The 23885-nt window shown below is 33.9% G+C and overlaps 1 protein-coding gene and 1 long non-coding RNA gene across 2 annotated transcripts; both read left to right on the top strand.

The window, feature by feature from the left end:
* The first annotated feature begins 11452 nt into the window (after positions 1-11452).
* Positions 11453-13126, top strand: LOC134276205 (uncharacterized). Its single transcript, XR_009993994.1, has 4 exons — positions 11453-11593; positions 12201-12261; positions 12582-12649; positions 12868-13126. It is a non-coding gene; the product is annotated as an uncharacterized LOC134276205 (long non-coding RNA).
* Positions 13127-15981: 2855 nt separating this feature from the next.
* Positions 15982-20349, top strand: LOC134276209 (uncharacterized). The gene is made up of 7 exons (XM_062758486.1): positions 15982-15996; positions 16776-17048; positions 17294-17433; positions 17926-18221; positions 18773-18895; positions 19042-19234; positions 19696-20349. Exons 1-7 carry the CDS (start codon positions 15982-15984, stop codon positions 20210-20212), a joined length of 1557 nt encoding a protein of 518 aa, XP_062614470.1. The 3' UTR covers positions 20213-20349.
* The last annotated feature ends 3536 nt before the right edge of the window (positions 20350-23885 follow it).

The raw sequence follows: 23885 nt of genomic DNA, 5'->3' as shown, positions 1-23885 counted from the left end.
GTAGGGTACCTGATTTTTAGCTCTACTGGTCAATTAATTATGTACATGTAAAGCACATCCCCCCCCCCCCTTCTTCCCGAAATTGATACAGGATAATGACTTCGCGCCTTTGATAATCATTTCATGATTCGATAATTACTGACTCTACTGATAAAATATTAATAAGTTTGAGACAGAATACGATTTTAAACATTATTTTTATTAGATATATATACTTAATTGAAAGCAAAAAAAAATGTATAAAAAATGCAGTTTACATATGTAGTACATTTTGAGTCAAGAAATAAATTTTACACGTTTACTTCTAAGGTACATGTTAGACAATCCTTTCTAAGACTATTAAATTTTTGACAAAATGATTCATCATATTTTTTTTATTGACTATTAAAATGGCACAAGGGTTCATGAAATAATTTCGAAATACTAGACTATAGGTACAGTCAGTTATAGACAAAAATTCTTTACTATCTGCAGCTTTACTGTACCGTTTTACAAGTATGGAGACAGAGAGAGAGAGAGAAATGAATGCAAAGATATTCTTACAGAAAGTCTCTGCTTGCGTGGTATAGTTAAGTTATACTTAGTCTTCATTTTGTTTTTCATTTTTAGCTCTACTGGTCAGAGACCAGAAGAGCTTATGCGATAGTAATGCGTCCGTCGTCCGTCCGTCTGTCTGTCTGTCTGTAAACAATTTTTCAAAATGCTACTCCTCCTACAGTTTTGGTCTAATTTTAATATAACTTTGTACACAAGTAGACTACACTAGGATACATACTTCTGTGCATCGGTTTTTTATTTCGATGAACGGTGTTGCCATGGTTACTAAAAATAGAAATTTCTGTGAAATTCTTTCAAAATGCTACTCCTCCTACAGTTTTGGTCTGATTTCATTATAACTTGGCACACAAGTAGACTACACTAAGATACATAATTCTGTGCATCAGTTTCTGATTTCGATGAACGGTGTTGCCATGGTTACTAAAAATAGAAATTTCTGTGAAATTCTTTCAAAATTCTACTCCTCGTACAGTTTTGGTCATATTTCAATATAACTTGGCACACAAGTAGACTACACTAAGATTCATAATTCTGTGCATCAGTTTTTGATTTCGATGAACGGTGTTGTCATGGTTACTAAAAATAGAAATTTCTGTGAAATTCTTTCAAAATGCTACTCCTCGTACAGTTTTGGTCCGATTTCAATATAACTTGGCACACAAGTAGACTACAGTAAGATACATAATTCTGTGCATCAGTTTTTGATTTCGATGAGCAGTGTTGCCGTTGTTACTAAAAATAGAAATTTCTGTGAAATTCTTTCAAAATGCTACTCCTCCTACAGTTTTGGTCTGATTTCATTATAACTTGGCACACAAGTAGACTACTCTAAGATACATAATTCTGTGCATCAGTTTTCGATTTCGATGAACGGTGTTGCCATGGTTACTAAAAATAGAAATTTCTGTGAAATTCTTTCAAAATGCTATTCCTCCTACAGTTTTGGTCTGATTTCATTATAACTTGGCACACAAGTAGACTACACTTAGATACATAATTCTATGCATCAGTTTTTGATTTCGATGAGCAGTGTTGCCGTTGTTACTAAAAATAGAAATTTCTGTGAATTTCTTTCAAAATGCTACTCCACCTACACTTTTGGTCAGATTTCAATATAACTTGGCACACAAGTAGACTACACTAAGATACATAATACTGTGCATCGGTTTTTATTTCGATGAACGGTGTTGCCATGGTTACTAAAAATAGAAATTTCTGTGAAATTCTTTAAAAATGCTACGTCTCCTAAAGATTTAGTTTGATTTCAGTATAACTTTCCACTCAAGTAGACTACACTAAGATACACAATTCTGTGTATCGGTTTTTGACTTCGATGAAATTATTGCTCTGGTTACTAAAAATAGAAATTTCTGTTCAATATTTTCAAAATGCTACTCCAAATACAGTTTTAGTCTGATTTTAATATAATGTAGAATGCAAGTACACTACACTAAGAACATAAAGAGACTTATGATCAAGGATCATTATTTTATTTATTGCTGTTGTAAATTTTGAAATTGCAACTTCTTAAGTACTTTTCTCTTCCTTTGCTATAAGTACAAACCAGTAGAGCTTCAGTCTCGACAGAGACTTCTGGTAAAGTTATGCAGGAAATCAAAAATATGTATATTGTTCTCATACATGCGCTTTATATGCGCTCAGATTATCTTACAGTATGTAAAATTTACTCTTTTAGAGGAAATCATGAAAAATAAAGATGTCTTCTGCATCAATGTTTGAGAATTTTTTTTTTTTTTTTAGGAATAAATCATTTCTTGAACTTAACTGTGTAATTATAATCGTCTTACAGCGGTATAATAAAAGTAATAATATTTTCCAAATTTAAAAATTTCTTATTGTCTATGAGAACCCTATCCGCGGGTTTCGTCTCTGAGTCTTCAATTCACTTGTCTCAGATATACATGTACCTAGAAGAATGATTTCCTTCGCCCCTACATGTAACTCTGTACATTAAATGTTAATAAATCTGCAAATTCGGGAGGTTCTGAACCCTCTTTCCAATCCTTTCGAAATGTACGCTTGTGGACGAGGAGTAGATAAAAAATTAGACTCTTCGAACATGGTAGAAAACCTAGTATCTGGTTTTAAGGTTAATTAATTTTTCTTTAAGTTAAATGACCAGAAAGAGGATGACTGTGTTTTTGAGACCGATTTTTTTTTCCAAAAATATACTTTTGCATTTTTTTTCAAACGAGGCGATTTTAATGGTTCCGCCTTCCATATAAATATAATGGTAGTGTCCATGTTTTGCTATGGTAAACCCAAAATATAATTCGGACCAAAAAGTAAAATAAGACACAATAGCACCCCAAAGCGTAACAGACGGACGGAGGGACATCATGATTACTATATACCCTCCCGCTTTTCAGGCGAGGGTATAAATATATAGTTATATATGTATAATCGATTTACAGTACCTTATACATACAATACAAGGGTCATTTGAATTGTGTGTGAATGTTTTGTGAAAACATAAGAAATGGTGGTTGAAGAAATTTTTATTAATTTAAGAGTTCTTATAGTCTGATTTTACCCTAATTGGTGTTCAATAGCCACAGAAGACATTGGTTCAGATTCACCAAGGGTAAAAACAGACTATACGAACTCTTTTATTTGAGGAGGTAAACAATTTCGTTACAGGAGCCATATTTAAAACACAGGTACTTGTGGACAGGAACCCCCCCCCCCCCCCCCCCCCCGATATTCAACCCCGGGGCTGATTTGACAATTTTTTCACAATTTATATTTAGTACACTTATTCAACATGTTTGCAATAGGAACAAATCGTCAAAACCCAAAATAATCGCTCCACAAAAAATACCCCACTATACATTATAAGAGAGAAAGTAGCTGCAGATCTGTAGCGTTATGGTTATATATATTTGTCTTTGACCATAACGCTACAGATCCTGTAATGCAAAAAAGATGCAATTTACGGCGCAATATTTTTTGCGCGCTTTGGGGGAGAATTTCTCCACTTTCAAGCATTGGTCAATCAAGTACCTTTCACTCCCCAATTCTAGACACATTCTGTAGCCAATATGTATATTTTATCCACCTTTCAACCGTTTATAGTTGTCTCTACAGGCAATAAAGTCGCTAGAAGTGAATTTTCAGCAATATAACAAATAATTTTAATCAAGCGAGTTTATCACTTGTAAAGACGAGTATAAAGGGTTGAGATCACCGTGAAGTATCATGGTAAAAATACACAAGTAAACAAAGTATGGCGGCGGCAGAAGTTTCAGTCAAACCTGTGTGCTCTAAGACGATAAAAACGTCGATCACACGACAATTAAGGTAGCTATAAGATAGTTCTAAATCCCAACACAATTAAGGTAGCTATAAGATAATTCTAAATCCCAACACAACTTTATAATTACGTAAGTACAATTCAGTAAACAATAAGCATGTAATTAAATAGCAAAACGATGTCTGACATTCAACACATTGAAACACAAGAAAAACGGCTTCTTCGCTACATGTAAACAACCACTGATTAAGAAATAAATCTAGTAGAATATTTTAGTATTCTATACAAGAATTGATGGATGAATTGAAAGTATGCCTGAAAATGCTTTAGAAAAAAAACCAAGATTTAAAAAAAAAATAAGATTCAAGAAAAATAGGGGGAGGGATTGTTACATTTTGCCCCTCTCTAAGAGTCCAAATCCGTTTGGACTCAAAATACAAACAATTAAATTCAAATACAACAATTAATTAAAACAATTAATAAAATATTACTGCTTTATACACACATATTTCCGTGAACACAGCTACAGTGGTCAAAATATACTCAAGGGAGATTACTCAAATTAAATGCTGCACTTCACAAAGATTACATCATAAAATGTGCATCAACTTCTAAAAAAAATTACATCTCTAGTAATGAAGAAATAGAAATTTTACAAACCATTAAACTACAATGCCAACCTTCATGCATATCAATCACTATAATAAAATTATACAGAAACACAAAATGCTGAATTAAAACATGAAGCAAAAATATCAAGGTAAATAATATTACACAAATGAATCTCATTACAACGCTTAATGCTTGAAATGTCAATTTAAAAAAAAAAATTACATATAAAGTCCACAAACCTTCCCAGTTCTAACCTTATCTCCCAATTAACAACAAATATTTGACAATGCATGAAACGAATACTTTCTTAACTTATATTACTTCTACTTACTGCTCAAAATTAACAATGAAATATATCTAATGTCTCTTATTAGACATTTCCAGATAAGAGCGTCACGAGCTCGGACTCGTACTCGGTATTTCGATATATAAAGGGCCGTATAAAAGGGTTATAAAGCTTTATACTAAGTATGGCGTATCTGAACTAAAAAAGTAAAACACGAGATTAAATAAAGATTCAGATAATATTTGCTATATAAATTCAAAATAAAATCACCGATTTCGAATATCATACCCATATTTCTATACACGTAGGTTAAATTGACTTTAAACTGTGTTTGATACAGTTTTTTTTAAATCCGAGTCGGAAATAAATCAGTTATTTTTTTCAATTTCGGATTTCTATGCAACGCGATCGATTTAAATTGTGTTAATTAAAAGAAAGTCCTATCTTTATATACAGTACCAGAGAAAGATCATTTTAATTTTAGTTAGTCTGAACTTTTGAAAATACGCCGTATATGACTTAAAATGCTTTAATCAAGGAAACAGTGTTTTTTGTAGTTTGTAAATAAATCAAAATTTGACACGGCCCCTTGAACTGTCATCCAACGGAGACTGGTGCTCCGTACATCGACGTGCGGGCTGTGGAAGGATCCTCCTTGGTACCATTACAACGGACTGCAACTTCTTTGGTTGTTTCCTGGGTGAACGTCTCCGGGGGATCAGGTTGTATAGTTCGCCCTCGCCGGGGCCATCATTAACGAGTTTTACATCTGAAACAGGACAAGCTCCGGAATCCAGCCTTTTCTCAAGATCCGATATGGTGCTCTGATTCTGCCTAATCACTCTCCTCTGCCGCTCTATCTCCTTCTGGAGGCGGATATTCTCCTCTCCCAGGGAAGAGTCAGGCTCCACAGGCTCCTGGATGAAAAACTCTTTAATGAGCTGCTGATCCTCCTTAGTCAACATCTCTGGCAGGCAAGATTCCGGAGCGGTCGGCACAGTAACTGCGGTACGTGATGGAGGAGATGGCAACGACGGCATAAAGGACATGCTAATAGGAAGACTCTGGTTTGGCTGGCCTCTTCCTCGACTCCCATTGGAGGATCGACTCCTCCACCGTCAACGAACGCATCAACTCATTCAGGACCTTCGAGTTGTTACGAACTGTCATAAAGTCTCACCCCTCAGCGTCGGCCTTCTCTCTTGCCCTCATCTTATGCTCCAGCTGATACCATTTCGTGTGCTTAAGGAATTTGGTCTTCTGAACAGCTGCGAAGTCACACAGAGTACAATGGTACGGGTACTCCTCGTACGCAAGGTGCTTGACGAAGATGTGGTTTGTGACGGCTATATTTTCTCCACGAAATCCGTATGGCTTGCACTCATAAACGTGCCTCCTCTTCCCGGCAGACACTCTTAACAAGGGAGACATTATCTAAAATGTAAGAACCAATAACATACTACTGGTAATTATGTATTGAATAACCCAACAACATAGTTGGTAAATCACTACCAATAACAACTATTGGTACATCCTAATGTAAATATCCAAATATCATCTCCATCTAATAAATCACGGTCTTCCCCTCCTACACATAGGTTGAGACTTGTTCACAATACAAGTAATTCATTTATTTTTTTTAATCAGGTAAACATTTGTTTATTAAGGAAATGAAAACATCATAACACATATACATCAGCAAATCACAATACTTCGCTAGTCCAACAGGCACCTAACTAAATTTTCTTTAATTTTTGTACAATGTTCTGGACCCACTTCGGTGGTTGATTCCACGATACGACAGTAATTTATTGTGATGCGTTATAAGAATCGCTTTTACCCGATGAGTTACAAAAATGTATCAGGATCACTATCTGAATCAATCCAAGTTTTATCAGAATCATCCATATCAGACTCTGACTCTCCATCATTAAACTCTACGTCTGACTGATGAGGGTGGTCACCTACACAAGAAGATATAAACAGAGTCATCTTCATCAGATATCAATTTCCAACAATTATTACCCCAATTACCGTAGTCAGATATCTCACCTGCATGTGCATCTTCAAGAAGAGACTCAATCACTGCATCAACAGAACTGGATCCTTTATCTAACTCTCCACCATTAAACTCTACATCTGACTGTAGAGATTGGTCGCCTACAGAAGAAGATATAAACAGTCATCTTCGTCATATTCAATTTCCAACAACTAATGCTCCATTTAGCATAGTCAGATATCTCACCTGCATGTGCACCTTCATGGATAGACTTAATCACTGCATCAACAGAACCAAATCCTTTATCTGACTCTCCATCATTAAACTCTACATCTGACTGATGAGGGTTGTCACCTACAAAAGAAGATATAAACAGTCATCTTCATCAGATATTACTTTCAAACAACTATTGCCCTAGTTGGCATAGTCAGAATTCTCACCTGCATTTGCATCTTCAAGGACAGACTCAATCACTGCATCAACAGAACTGGATCCTTTATCTGACTCTCCACTATTCAACTACCCCGTGGGGATCCAGGTTAGAATAGGTCCCCAGTACCCCCTTGCTTGTCGTAAAAGGCGACTAAATGGGGCGGTCCTTCGGAAGAGACCGTATAAACCGAGGCCCCGTGTCACAGCAGGTGTGGCAAGATATCCCTCCCTGCTCAAAGTGAGTGCCGAGCAAAGGCCTAAATTTGCAGCCCTTCACCGGCAATGGTGACGTCTCCATATCAGTGAAATATGCTGGAAATATTCTGGAGAGGGACGTAAAACAGTATACAATCAATCAATCAATCCACCATTCAACTCTACATCTGACTGATGAGGGTGGTCACCTACAGAAGTAGATATAAACAGAGTCATCTTCATCAGATATCAATTTCAAACAATTATTGCCCTAATAAGCATAGTATGATATCTCACCTGCATGTGCACCTTCATGGAGAGACTCAATCACTGCATCAACAAAACTGGATCCTTTATCTGACTCTCCATCATTCACTCATTCAACTCTACATCTGACTGATGAGGGTGGTCACCTACAGAAGAAGATATAAACAGAGTCATCTTCATCAGATATCAATATCCAACAACTATTGCCATAGTTAGCATAGTCAGATATCTCACCTGCTCGTGCATCTTCAAGGACAGACTTAATCACTGCATCAACAGAAACCAATCCTTTATCTGACTCTCCACCATCTAACTCTACATCTGACTGATGAGGGTGGTCACCTACAGAAGAAGATATAAACAGTCATCTTCATCAGATATCAATTTCTATCAACTATTACACTAGTTAGCATAGTCAGAATTCTCACCTGGTTGTGCTTCTGTAGATTCCAAGGCCCACTTGACATCTTTTTGAAATTCTTGCAATGTTGCTTTTTTTTCCCTCAAATATCTGAAATTGGAATTTTAATTGAATCCTTTAATGCATATGGTAAGCATTTTGAAGAAGATTCATCTGAAAAGTTTAGGAGAGTTCATTCCTTAAATAGCCAATAATTTGAAGGTCAATATCCATTATTTTTTTTCCAGATTAATAGCATTAATAGAGGTCAACATCCTACTTAAAATGGAAAACAAAAGCTTCTTTTTTCAGTCCATATTCTTCTAATTTCCCTGCTTTTTAAAAAAAACGTTTACTACCAGAGTATACTTTAACATAAATTTCAACCCTGTCCCAAGGATGCTTTGTGCCAAGTTTTTTTTTAAAACTGGCTCTGTGGTTCAGAAGAAGATAGTGCAAAGTAAAAGTGTATGACGATTGTAATGCACATGATGACAACATACAGCAGACTAATTTTGATCAAAAAAGCTTAGTTGGGCTTTAAGATCATGACATGAAAGTTAAAATGTTAAATGATAAGTACCAACACATCCAAAATATCATATGAAATCAACAAAAGAATGATGAACAGTCATCTGAGTATAATACAGTCCTTTTAAATTAAATAAAAAGGAATTTGTGTAGTCTGGCTCAGCTTTTTATTTTCATACAATTGTCAAAGCAATGAATTAACTTTTTTATTGTGTTTTATATGCAAAACGAAATGTCTTTGCTTCATAAACACAATATAAATTTGCCATTAAGTAGGGATGACAATCCATTACAAAATTGCTAATTGGTTAACTGCATCCCATTTTGATTGTTATCATGAAAGGTTTGCGATAAAAAACAATTTTTTTTATTGAGACATAATGATAATTATCTGAATATGCCTTTTGAAAATTTGAACCGATAGATTAGCTGAAATTTTTCTATGATATTGATTTACACTAGGGTCATCAGCTTTCCTGCCAAATCTGGATCAGAGTCTAAAACATTAAAGAATGGATCAGATGCAAATTTGATAATTATATGGACCGTTCTCTGTGAAAAGGGGTCTTAATGACAAAATTTTCGAAATTGACTTTTTTGTATATTTCAAATCTACAACAAATTTAGGACACACAGTGAAAATTTGAGCATTTTATTTGCAATAGTTTTAAAGATATACCTGCTTGAACATAGCATGTTTTAATGTTTATACAAATCACGTCAGACGACGTTATTTTTTTTTCAATCAAAATGACGTTAACATTGCACACGTCAATTTGATTATAAAACATAATTTAATTTTTCAAATATTGTATAGAAATAATTATAATAATAAACAGTAATTATCATTCAAAAACAACATTTTCTTTGTCATTATTTGTACGTTATTCACTATTCAAGCGGCGGACAGGTCATATCTTGTTGAGCCGGTCGTACAAATGGTCTTACTTTCGTGAACAAGTACTGCTTGCGAGCATCAGAGAGACCGGTGGGCTGTAAAATAGCTGGTCTATCCTGGTTAAATACACAGTTTCTGTCTTTTAATATGTTGACCTTTATTTCTTCTGATGAAACCGACTCCTTTACCGTCACAGTACCAGGCTCTGTACCTTTAAAGCAAAAATGGTGGTACTTGCGTATTCCCTTGAGAGGTTTAAAACACTCAGAGAGAAAAGCCTTCCATTCTCGCCACTGCCACGTGGGATACCGGACTGCCAAATTTGCAACTGAGGACTGTTCTACAATTCTTTCAAGCTGATCAATGGAATCGCAGTCACTTCTTCTGTAAAGTTTCTTGATTAAAGCAAATCCGCCATCAATGATACAACGCATATGTCCCGGAACTTGCATCATATACGTAATTTCTTCTTGCTGTCCTGTCATAATACGCCACATAAGGTATCCAATAACAAACTGGTTTTTATTTTGACCTGAGCAATTATCAGCATGAATTGTGATTTTTCTGTCATCTGTTCCGTACTGTGAAAATGACCAGTCGATCATTGAAATAACGGAATCTGGTCCATGTGTATTCGAATCATCACAGCCTATCGTTTCATTTTCATCAATTAAAAAATTTAATTGCTTTGGGATGTCGTCTATTCGAAAACCAAATACTTGAATTTTGCGAAGACTCAGGAAATATAGTGGCCCCATCTGACGAGCATGATGAGGTATGTTTACATTCTAACTGAAATCAAATGTGAAATGTCGAGAACCGTTCTCAAGCGCTTCTTTGATACAATTGTTATAAAGAGCTCTCTCTTCTTGGGCATGGGTTATATGTTTCTGCATTTTGGTCGTCGAATCTAGTTTTTCTTCTTCCGATACTGAATCTATAATTAGTTTTCTGAACTTTTCACAGGTAGCGCACACATCATCCCGTGGCTTTGCAATTTTGATATGAGGCAAACAATGGTTCCGTATCCCGCAAAACGTGGAATACTTGACGCATCGCATTGGGTGTTCTCCTACATCACAGCTAGTAACATACTTGCTATGAACATATTTTTTCGTCATGTCAGAAGGGATATATATGGGGGGTATGCTATCTCGTCCTCGAGGAGCTGCTGGCTGGGGCAAACCTATTTCTTCTGCAAGACTCTGTATAAATTGAAGAGCAGCTTTGATGTCTTCAAATTTCAAAGCGTGAGCAGGCTTGGACCCAATATTACCATGTTTCCGAGGCGTTGGTCCATGTTTTTTCATGTGATCTCTTATGTTCTGTAAAGCTTGTTTTCCAATATCAAAAGCGATCATAAATGTTTTTCTGCAAACTTTCTTTCCAGCAAAAATAAATTCGTGTCTTGATCTTTCTCGTTTCCTTCCTCTTTTAGTTTTATCATTTCACAATCAACAAGAGATCAATTATGTACAATTCCTTCTCATCTTTCTGCATTTCCCGAACATCGAACACATGTGAGAGTATTTGAGATTCTTGAAATTTATTTATGCAGTTGTGTTTACAGCAACATGTTTTTCGTTGTAAATCTCTTATTCTACAAATGTCTTCATCATCAGTTAATACACGCAGTAAGGTTAAGGCAACCCATGGAAAAAATATGGTAATGAGGTCATAATGAGGTTTGACGTCATGACAGTTGCTCCGCCCTGATTGATCCTTATAAGGAAATAGAGCTCAAAATAACTATTTACCGATATTTGCAAGAATTTGTCACAAACAGCAATATTTCCATGTTTAAATAAATAATTATTAGTGATTTTCTCCTATAAAGAAAAGCATGTTTTTAAAATAATTCTCTTTCTTATGTGCCGTTTGGCTGCATTCGGCTTCAGCCAAGCGCTTGCACTCGATGACACGGAATATTGTTTACATCTAAAAATGTGGCGACATCAGCTGAGATATGCAGTGGATTTAAATGCAATAACCAGACATTCTTTAAAGAAAATATGGATAAGAGACAAAGCATTGTTTATCCCTATTACGAGAATATGAGGACATTATTACAGAAAATAACGGAAGACTGAGACGATCTGCACTAGCTCCCTAGATCCATCACTGCAGTGCATTCAGCCCAGGTAATGAGGTATGTATGCACATGTATGTACAATGTGTAGATATGCTTTTGTCAACATCAAATAAAAAACGATCGCGAGTGTGTACGTGTTTATTTAGATGCATTATCACAGTCAGTGAAAAACTAATGCAGTGCAGTGTGTGTCGCCCCCCCCCCTCCCCTTCCCAACAGCCCACATAAATTTGATCCCCTTTTTTTTACTAGAAATTTAAAAATGTAATTGTACTAAATCTAGAGTCGATTAGCTTATTTTCTTTGAGACAGCATGTGTACATGTAAGAAGGGGTTTCAACAGTAATACAAACTTAAACTAAATTAAATTTGAAATTTCATTGTTGCAATCAATGAGTTGACAATGATTTACTGAACATGTAATGTTGTCTTTTTGGCATACAAACATGCTACATAATGTAAAAAAATTATCTGTATCATTATGTTGAAAACAAAGAACCTGCACTTTAGATCTATGGTTTTAAATTTATAGAATTTCTAAATTAATGGGGAATAAAATATTTTTTTAGTTTGATTTCATGTCAAGTCAATTAATTTCTGTAATTTATACATAATTTTTTTTACTTATATGATATATAATACTTTTATTATTGTAGCAGTCATGAGTTCCAGGCTTGAAGAATAAATAAATACAAAATGCACCCATTTCTCCACAGGGTATGTACACTTATAAAGCATTTCACATTTTTTTAAACCATGCATGTGTGCATGATTATATTTATTTTCATTTTGTAAAGATGAAAGATGTTTTTTTCATTTTTTAATTTTTGCTCTTGTAAATGTCAGAGGTTTTGATTTCCCAGAAAAATTTTGTAATACAACTTTGTTTCCATTTATCTTTTAATATGGATTTCATAAATTCACTATGTACAGCATACATTATACCATGAGTTGTTTTGTCAAATGTATTGTGATTTTATTATACAATGTATTTTATTTAGTAATCCCATAACAATAGTATATATAATGTGTTACAGCTATTCCTAAAGAATTGGACCAATGGATTCATTCAGGCAGCAAGTTAATCCATCATGTAAGGAAAATGGTATGCTCCATATTAGCTTTAAACCAAATTACCATGCAATATTCCTGGCAAACAATAAAATATAACAGTAGAATTGCAAATATTTAATTATGCGTCAAATGTTTGTGCATGTTTCCATGCATTGTTCTGAATTTAATTCAATTTTAAACACCAATTTACTCTCAATAATGGTATGATACTACAAGTATGTCCTGATTTTCTCATACATGTATTTTCAGAATTGATTTCATCCACAAGAACATGAAGTGATGGAAATGATTTGCAGCTGCTCAGTATTCCTTGTACAGTCTACCACAATTTGAAAAGCTGTTTATGAAATAAAAATTCTTCATAAAAAATGATTTGACTTTTTCATATACATGTACTTACTGTACAGGTGTTGAAAAGGCTATTAAGATTTGATAATCTTGACTTGCATATATTTGTGTGGTGGGTGTCAATGTCCATCAAGTTTTTATTTCCTGCATGTACATTGTGTTAATTTGTTTTTCTTAATAATAGTAACTGAAAAGGAGATTAAAGGCTCCCCTAATTGATTGAAAACAGGAAAGGGGACCACCATTTTATTCTGAAGGGAGGGGGGGGGGGGGGGTTTGGCAAGTTTTCCCAGGTCATTATTTTTTTAATTTCTTTTCATGTCAATGAAGGACAGGTTTCTCTTCACTGAAAAATGTCTGACAAGCTAAAAAAAAAACAATTTATAGGATGGGGAACACTGGTCTGGGGCAGATTATTTATTTTTTTATCCAGTGTGGGACATATTTATTTTCAACATTTTTGAGATCTAACCCCCCCCCCCCTCTTTTGGTAAAAAATGGTTGTCCCTTTAACAAATACAGGAATATTTATGATTTCCACTAAGTCTTTCTTCTTAAAACGTACAACTTAAATCCCATAGGAGTTGTAGGTTTGAAAGAAAGCCATGATAGAATCTTGTAGGCCTATGCGAAAAAAAATATTTGTACATAAGTGAACATGTATGTACTGCAGTGACAGAAAGGTATAAATTTATCGAATCAATTATTGATGGAGGCTTTCAATTGATTATTTTAATTGATTATTCCCATTTTTATTAACAATCGGCGTTTTAAATTACATGCTGCGGCAAACGTTACACATAGATGCATGTGTGTTTACACATATTCGAGGAAATGCGGAAGGACTGAAAGACGTCTTATACATTATTCATACATTGTATAGAGAACGAAGTCACAAAATAGAAAGTAATATCCAGTATTTTATGCATACTGTTCGATTAAGTAAAAAGATCCCAGCGCAGTCTGCAAGTATAGGCCTATAGTTAAAATCTACGAGGTAAACAAACTTTATCAAGTACTAAAGAGTTATCTCCCATGCTGGGTCAACGATGCGTTTGAAAACTATATTTAGACTGACTGTACCAATATGTCAATTTTTAATCAAAAAGTTCAAGGGCAAAGCGACAATTTAATATGTAAGTTTTTATTTTAAATTATTCATTTTACTGTATAGTTCTCAAAAAGTGATGCTCATTTCTTTGTAATCATTTAGGTAATTTATAATTTCCGATGATATTAGGAAAATATCCTATTTATCATATACTACTGACTGTTTTAGGTGAATAACTTAAATGTATCGGAAAAACAACTGAATGAGCATCACTTTTGTGAAAGTATAGATACCTAGGGACAATTTTAAACATTTTGCAGTTATTTGTTTGTTTGCCTTGCCCTTGAACTTTTTGGTTAAATTTACATTTCATTTGTTGACCTAAAATCGGAGCCCACGTGACTTTAGAGGGTCACATGATCAAAAAAATTCCGAGGTGAATAGCAATGGACATACTCTTCAAGATAACATAAAGCTATTTTAACTAGAGTGTCTTGCAGAAAAATAAAATAGTTAAACATTAATTGTATCGTTTTCGGTGACTTTTTATAGAAAATGTTGCCTTAACTGTACTGCGCAGAGCAGCCCGTTTCATCACCTGTATATGTACTTCCCTCTTCCTCGCTGTTTAGGTTGTCCAGATATTCTCTAGCTCTGTCATTAATGTTAGCGGGTCTCTCATCCTCTTCCTCGGTGTCAGAAAGACTTAGTTCTTGTGATGCCACTGGAGTAGTACATGGTGTTCTACCGAAGTGCTCAGCGTAGAGAGTCAAGCTCCTGTCAATAAACCAAAACTATTTTAATATTGTTTAATATGTTTATTTATTACTTTCACAATTAATGAACATCATGCATATATCTAACAGATATGCTGCACACATTTAAAATATTGCGCATTACATGGAATAAAATAAAAAGTAAGACTCGGCGTGACATATTAAGGCCAGGGGAAGCAGTTTCCGTTGGGATTGGGGCGCTAACGAAAAATTATGACAACCCCCCCCCAAAAAAAAAAATTTTAAAAAAATCTTGTGTTATTTATGAGGGTGCATCACCGTAACACAGCTTTGTGTTCTATTGTGAAGTATATATCGGTAAAATTATGAATGGGTTCAACTGTAAATGAGGTTTGTTTTCTATTGTATTTTCAATTAAATACCCCCCTTTCCCTTTAGGACCTGTTAAAGTAAGCCTAGTGCAGTACATCACACGCTGACATAGGATGATATTTTTCTTTACGATACAATTTGATATCGGATCTGTCGATAGGCATAGGAAGTGTAAAATTAACATTGATACAGGTAGTATGTTCATGCACATTTTTTAAATGTAGGCTACATATTTTCAATAAAATCGCAAACTATGAAAACAATATAACTCCCAGTATGATAAGTATCCTCTCTCTCTCTCTCTCTCGTCATGGCCGTATATCATTATGTGTTGAAATAATACTTTAGATATCATGTAAGCTCTTTGATATTTAAAATTCACAGATTTAATTTTTATTTATATAGATATAATCAGAAATTTTATTTTATAAATGTGCACTAGAGTCTAGAAGCAAAACCGTGCGTCGCCGGTTGAATCGAATGCACAACTAGGCCTATTTAAAGTACATCGGTGGATATTTTTAGTATCGAAATAATCTTTTAACAGTACAAAAACAAATAAGCCTAATATGGACTACAGTTTCATAGACAGATTTCAGGAAATAAAATGAATTTTGATCGACCGGCGTATACATGTACTGTATCTACATAGTAACGCTGCATCGTGCATGACACTGCACAGAAAACGATATGTTACATGAACTCATCAATTGAAAAAAAATATATAATCAAACATTTAAAATAAATACAAAAATTTTAGAAATATTAAATACTTACTGATATTTCATCGTCCATTCTTCATCTTTCAGTATAGCCTTCACTCGCTATTTAGCCTAGTAACGTATTGTTTATGTGATGGCGTTTCTGTCTGTATCTCGGTGGATCATAATTTTTGCATCCGTAGAGGCGTGTTTTTGTATATAGAATTTTTTGAGACACTACTTGTTTGTTTCTTTCTGAATATAGTTTATTATTATTTATATAAGAAAATTTTACTTAGGGGAAAAATAATCAGAAGTTTATTTAATTAATTCGAATTATATCAATCGCATTCAATCGTACTTTCATTTTCAATATTCTCAGTGATACAGCGCTGTACATGTAATGTGTAACACTAAATAAAGTGGTATATTTTAAGTCATTCTTACAAGTCATTATCGAAGGTATCTTTAAAAAATATTTAAAATGCAAAGGAACCAAATTTAACATTCAAAATGACAACCGGAATCGTATTAATTTAGTTACATTTTCACTGGACAAAGCGGAACTGAACAACGGAAAGTACATAAAAAGGAAAAATGAACATGTGCGTTTTAGACGCGAAAATTTGACGTCACAATAAACAGGTTTTTCTCGACGTCAACGCTTATGTCATTAAGCCCGGTTTTGTCAGAGAGCGGTCCATATTATATGTTTCTTTACTGAGGAAATTTTTTTTAATAAGCCTTTTCACGATAAATCTCGCACATGCGCACAAACGCTTCCGGACGGCAAACTCATTTTGTTTACATTGGTGACCTTATAACAACTATGTCAAAGCGGGAGAGTTTAAATAAGTTAAAAGTTAATGTGCTGCGAAAACTTGCCGAAGAACACGGAATTAATTTTAGAAAAAAGAAGAAATCATACAGGATTTATTAATATGCCAGACGTCACCCTCTGTTCTCACACCGATCGTGCAGCAAGATTCAGCCGGAGCTTCCTTGATAGTACCCTCTCATGACAGTTTACCACCCTTCAATGCCGTGATTTATGAGTCCCCAGACCATTCTTATATTCCCAAAATATCCTTCACTGATATTTACAACTTTATTATTGAAAGACCTACACCGTGTGGTAGTAAAGTGAAAAATTTCAAGGGTCTAGACAGATCTGTCAAGCACTTCGAGGCTGGTGATGTGCAAGACATTAAGGTATCACAGGTATGGGATAAAAATGTCATGTTGTTTTTAAAAATATTATGAACTCTTATAAACTTACATGTCATTTGAATTATTCTATTTTACATTTTTTTAAATGCATGTGCAATTTACATGTTTGCAAGAAAAGAACTGTGGAGTCTGGATAATTTAAAGGCAGTATTATTTTTAATTAAAACATCTGATGAAATTATTAATGTTATTTGTGTCAATCATCCATTCAATAAATGAAGTGCATTTTCACTTAGATAAACCCATCTGTGATCTATGTGAGAGCAACATGGCAGGCTTCTATGAAAAAGCAGCAGTACCAAGTCTTCCTATGTGTGTCAACATCCAACACAGGCAAACCACATATACAGCATGGATATTGCCAGTGTCCTATAGGGTAAAATATTTAAATATTACAGTACTATTACACTTTGAAATGCTTCTGGACTGGTTTAATGGTTTATATTTGAGTACACAAAATTACAAACCCATTATTTTTCACTGATTGATATTAGTACATTACTCATTATATTATATATTTGTTTCACATCATAAATTGTGTCACTTCCCCATATATGACTTTTAGTTTAAAGTTTATGTATGAAGAATTATGTTGAAATAGTCCCCACCCTCTCTGACTCCCCAAATATGACTACAATGAAGTTGACAGTTTAGGGCTTTAGGCTATTATTTTGTGAATTGGTATTCATTTATTTTAATAGTGGAAATTATATAATTCTAAAAGGATGTGTAAAATAATGAGAAATACCATTTTCAATAAAAAAAAGCAGAAATTTTAGACATGTACTTAAAAAGTATATACATGTGTATACTGTGTAATTATGTAATTGTTTACATGCATTATTCCTTGAAGCCTTTCTACTTTTAGGTTAGCACAGGCATGTAGCCATATAGGTGCACTTCTCTTTGCACTTAGCCATGCCAAACCTGGTGAGACATCAGGAAGTTGTACATCTCAGCCTTGTAAATGGATCATTCCCGGGCGCCAGGTGAAGCCGACTCGGCCCATGAGCTCTTTGCCCAAGAAGTCCAAGCCTCTACATACAGACACTGAAGATGATCCAGTTGCCTCTTTTGATCCTCGCCACTCGGATGACAAAAAGATGGATCTGCATAATACTCTGCAGCAGTTGAAAGACTTAAGAGATACCTTCCCACAAACAGGTAGGAATTAATAAATATTTCTAAATATCAATTCATATTATGATTTATTTGAGGAATTTAAGGATACATGCTTTAATGCACAAAATTTCGATGCATGGATTGGTAATTAGAACCATTTTAAGCTTAGTTTGGACTTTCAGTAAGGCATGGCATTCTAGAAATTGCATAATTAGCTTCTGAAATTTACACATCCTTCACTGTTGAAATGTACATTGGATAGAAATTTGGGCAAATGCCAATCAGTGTATAGAATAACTGATATTAATATCTTAACCAATGAGAATCTTTTCACCATTTGACGACAGGCAGTAAGCATGTAGCGCCAAAAATGTCATGCCTTACAAATAGTCCAAAATAAGTGTGAAATGGTTCTATTCTTGGACCTCAGTTTTTGATATTAATGAAACCTATAAGTATTCTAATGTATTAAGAAGTTGTTTATTTTCTATGATTACCTCTTTTTTAAAATTTTATCATTACATTTTAATTAAAAAATGTTGTCTCTTTATTGGGCCTCATTATAAAGAAACTTTATGCATTTGTTGTCTAAGGTATGTCACACTTATGGAATATTCCTGATGCTGTCCCAGATGCTATTCAGGAGATGGAGGTCCTGGATTTTGAGGATATCATGATTACCAGGATGAAAAGTCTCATCTTCTGTGAGGGTAATGGTAAGGAAATTTGTTAATAATGTTGATTCTAAAAAAAGCATCTTAAAACATTTTTGAACAGTGACATGGTATACATTTGATCTGTACCTTCTTTTAAGTATTACACCTTATGTACATCAAGTTCTTTATTAATTTTCAAATTTCAGCACCTCCATTTGCAATTGAGCATGAATTGTTAGAGTTCACTGAGAAGAGTACAAGAGATCAGAGAACATCTGACATGTGGCAGATACTACACATTGGTCGACTGACTAGTTCTTTGTTCGGTGACGTTTTGAAAGCTGGACCCAATCCAAATTCTTTAATCAAGCAAATTGTGGAGGGTTCCAGTCTTCATAAGTAAGTTGTATTCTCCATGGTAATTCTATACATGTACTAATTTATTCTGAACTTGTGATGTAAGAAATTGTTCATTTGGTTCTGAATATTAATGTTTACCCAAATGGGACTACAGGGATTATTAGTTAACTTTGTATTTTAATTGTAATGTAAATTTCTACAGGAAAATCATAATCCTGAAAGCAAAATATCATAATAGTAAACAGGGGGATAATAAACTTTAAAGTAAAATAAAAAACATAGCAGAATTTAACCGGCTGCTTACACATGTAAACTTAATTAGTTTTTAGCATGTGACATGTCAGTTTACTGATCACCACACTTTAACATATGTAGTATACTTATCAAATTTTTGCCACTCACAAAATAAATTTGTGATATACATTTGTTTCCCAATGTTTGTATACCCTTTTCAGCTAATTTTTTTTTTAAAGAAATTAAGTTCTGTTTTATTTCTTTAGGTATGCTGCTCTACCACCAGCTGTTAAATGGGGACAGGAAAAGGAAGCCCAGGCACGATCTGACTATGTTAATCTGAAATCTGCCATTAACAACAACTTTTCCGTTGAGGATGCAGGTCTAACTTTGTGGGCAGATCATGCATTTTTGGGTGCTTCCAGTGATGGGAAGGTTTTGGATGGTGGCAACATAGGTCTCTTGGAAATTAAATGCCCCTACTCCATCCAGGGAACCCAAGTAACCAGGAAGGAAGTGGGTGAAATTATTGCCATGGGATACCCCAATTTTTGCCTGGAGGAAAGTCTGGATGGGCCACGTCTCAAAAAGAGCCACAAGTACTATGCACAAGTCCAAGGGGAATTGGCAATTAAAGGATATCCCTGGTGTGACTTTGTCGTTTGGACAGACGCTGCACAAAACAATATTTGTATTGACAGGGTATATTTTGATCCTGAGTTTGTGGCATCTATGATGCCTAGACTTATTGATTTTTATATGCATCACATAGCCAAGAAGTAATTAAAACAAACACTGTATGAAATGATATGAATCACATATTCAAAAAATTTTATTTTTTGTTTTCCATGTAATGAGCTAAATGAAATTTTTAATTAACTTAATTTATTTATTGACAAAAAAACCCACATGTGGCAAGAGTCATACATATTCAATTCTAGTCACTGTCTTATGTTAGATGCATGACATATGAAGTTACAAATATTTCTTGTTGGTTTAACATCTGTTGGATTAAGAATTTTATAAGATATAAATGCCTTATCTAAAAAGTTAACAATATTCACTTCACAGTTGTTTATAAGGAGTTGCAAAAAATGTTCGTATTCAACATTGGTATGACAGTAAAATAATAAAATATCAAATACCTTGAAATATTAATTTGATCACAATATCAGCCAACCTCTATTTGTTATTTGTAGGTACTATTCTGAATTTTAATTTAATATTTTTTTAATTACTCCTTCATTCTTTAATACACTGTAGAACAGGAATTCACATCAAAGTTCTTCTAGTAAAATTAAGTTTTTTTTTCCATTCAAACAATAAGACCTCAAATAAGCTGAGAATATAATACCCGGTAATTGCATGTAAGAAAAATATCTAGTTTAAACATGTATTGAAATTGATAACTCACAATAATCAATTTTGAAATGTGTTGCACTATAATGTATATTTGGAATAAATACATGTACAAATATTAATTATTAACAAGTGGAACATCCAGATTTGTAAGCCAACAAATGACCTGAAAAATCTTGGTGATCAGTGGTTTCAAGGTTAGAGGCATAACACCATCTAAAATGTGAAAATTTTTCACTCTACCTATGCTCCTCACTACATGAATTCTTAAAGAAGCTATCTCCTGTGTTTCAAATACCTCATCTGGTGAAAACTGTGGACTAACACCTCTAAATGGGGGAATGTTCAATTTACATTTCTTTTTTTCCAACAGATCTCTTATTGTAAAGCCTTTGTCAGCCATGACACTGTCATTTTCAACTAATAAATCTAAGATACCTGAATTCATTGTCAGTTCTCTGTCTGATATCTTACCTGGCCAGCCTACAGAAACAAAAGAAATAACACCTGATGGTGTAATACCAACAAGAAACTTCACAGTTGTATGGTGTTTATAGTTAGAATATGTTAAACTCTGATTTTCAAGATTTGAAGACCTCTGTATAAAAAGCTCTGTACAGTCAAGTATAACTCTAACAGAAGAATACTTAGCTTTGAAAGATAATGGCATGGTTCTATCAATAATATCTCGAGTCGGAAATGGATTGAGAGACTTAAGTTCACAGGAGAGTAAAGAAATCCAGGTGGAAAAGTATTTCGAAAAAGTACTCTCTGAAATACAAAATCTGTAAGCTAAGTCTGATGTGAAGAGGCCGAGTCTTAATCTGATGAGTACAGCAAATAACTGGTCGATCAATCCTAATGAGCCTGTTGATACTCTCTGTCTGTCTGAATCCTGGTCTGTGTTGGAACCAACCCAATACCTCATTCTCTCTGCCTTAGGTCTCAGGAAACTATCATTAAAAATTTATTATCGTCAGAGTTACAGTATTAAAATAGAATTCATTGTGATGCAGATGTGAGATTTGGAGAAGAGGAAAACAAATACCTTAAATCTGGAAATTTTTACGTCAATTTTATTTTGCGAATTCGGGTCAAAATGGTGTTGATTAATTTTTACGTTTCAAAATTTTGCGAATTACCACTGCTTTGTTTACATTTTCTTACTGTTAATTTATTTATAAGAAAAATATTTTTTTTTATATTTTCATATGTTTTAAATGTAAGGAATTGTATTTATGAGTATTTGATATAGAATTTTACTTAATCTATATATAGCTAGGGCTTCATTTTATGGGTCGGGTTAAAAATGTAAATAGGTTAATATTTTTTCTATTAAATTTTATAGTAATAGGTAAAGAGACCTAGCTAAATACGAAGGCATATAATCATAATTATAATAATGCATTTTTCTTATGAAGATGACTATAACTATATACATAGTGTGTTTATTTATATGCTTGTATATATATAAGCTACCTGCTGCAAATTTCTTCTGCATTTTCTCTCTTCCCTAGCTACGTCAGAGTCAGTTTGCGGTTTTTCTTTGTAGGTGAAAATTGTAGGTCTATAGTTCTCATCCTCCACCTCGTCGCTGTGCCACCCCCCTACGAAATGTTCAGAGCAGATTCGACTATATTCGTTCGGTGCCCAGTCATCTCTGTTAATCGCACGAATCCATGCCTTTCTCTTCTTACTGCCTTTTGGAAATCTGAAAAAAATTTATGCCCTTGCCCTTTGCTTTCTCGCCTTGGCGATTAGAACACTGGTAAACAACGCAGTGAAAGACCATTACGTTGTTACTGTAAACAACCTTGGAATGCGGATGTTTTGTTGACGTCCGGAAGCGTTTATACGCATGCGCTAAAAACAGGACCGCAGTTAACGTGAAAAGGCTTATTATTATTTTGTATTTTAACATTTACAACTAGTACTTATCGAGGAATATGATAACATTGGCATAAAGGTACGATGACCTGCAATTTGTAAACGTAATTTTACAAAAAAATGTCTTTATGATAAATAATTTACTAATTACTTAAATAACATAAGTCCAAGTGTGCCCTGTCCTACTTTTATACTTCTCAGTTTTAAAAAAAATTGGTATAAGCATCAATGCATATCAAAGCTGTTTACTAAATATGGTTTCATCGATATTTAGCGAGCACCAATTATTGTGGATTTCATTGTTGAGTAGACCCATGAAAAGAAATGTGCAATGAATTAAGCAATTAGCTATCAATCGTTCTACGTATTTTTGAAACTGTGTATTTTACAAAATCCAGGAAAATTGATGCTGCAACAAAAATTGATGAACCAAAGTAGTTTGTCTGCTAAAAATCAGCAAGAAGCCAATACAAATTTAAAACCTGCACTACTTTCAAAACCTGCATTCAATCAAAAGTTTTCACATAAAATTTTGGTGCCTATGGATCATTAATTTAAGGAATAAAGTTTTCTATAAGTATTGTCAAAAGATGTAACACATCAATATCATGAATATGATGATATATGATATATGCTTTGTAGATTATAAGAAGCAGCTTACACAAATGAATTTTTAAGTTATATAATATGATTGATGCACGACATGAACTTATAAAGATAGCAATAGGTCAGTCTCAGATGACCAAATTGCAAAATAAAAAAAACCCAAACAAACATCAATTTCAATTTATTTTAAACGTATGTTTAACTCGTTACATTCTCCTTTTGCTTTCCATATCTCCATGTTTTCGAGAAACACTTCAACCTGTCTGGTCTTGTATCTAAGAAATTTTACAAAAAAGAAACTAGCTAAATTTTATAAAACTACCGTTAACGATCTCCGATCCTCACCCATGTTCGATAACTCTAAATTATCCATTTTTTTTATAATTCGTACCATAAATCTGTCTTTTATATAGAAAAATTTAATTAGTCTTCTAGTGTTAGTATTACATCAGTCATTCAACGAAATGTTTGGCTTAGTGAATCAATGGAGATCTACTAAATATAGGTAAAGGGGTTCGAGCCACCTATGTACTGGTACAACCTTTTTTCCCCGTCAAATTGTATTTTTATTTCATTATATCCATCATGGGCAAATTTGCAATAA

Source organism: Saccostrea cucullata, unplaced genomic scaffold, assembly GCF_032062105.1.
Source record: "Saccostrea cucullata isolate Sc308-1 unplaced genomic scaffold, CSIRO_AGI_Scuc_v1 ctg2225, whole genome shotgun sequence".
NCBI lineage: Eukaryota > Metazoa > Mollusca > Bivalvia > Ostreida > Ostreidae > Saccostrea > Saccostrea cuccullata.
This window is presented reverse-complemented; position numbering and strand designations above follow the sequence as displayed.

Coding starts and splice junctions, on each gene's coding strand:
- LOC134276209 (XM_062758486.1), top strand. Junction 18,222..18,772: donor AGATACCTTCCCACAAACAG/GTAGGAATTAAT, acceptor TTGTTGTCTAAG/GTATGTCACACTTATGGAAT. Junction 19,235..19,695: donor GAGGGTTCCAGTCTTCATAA/GTAAGTTGTATT, acceptor TTATTTCTTTAG/GTATGCTGCTCTACCACCAG.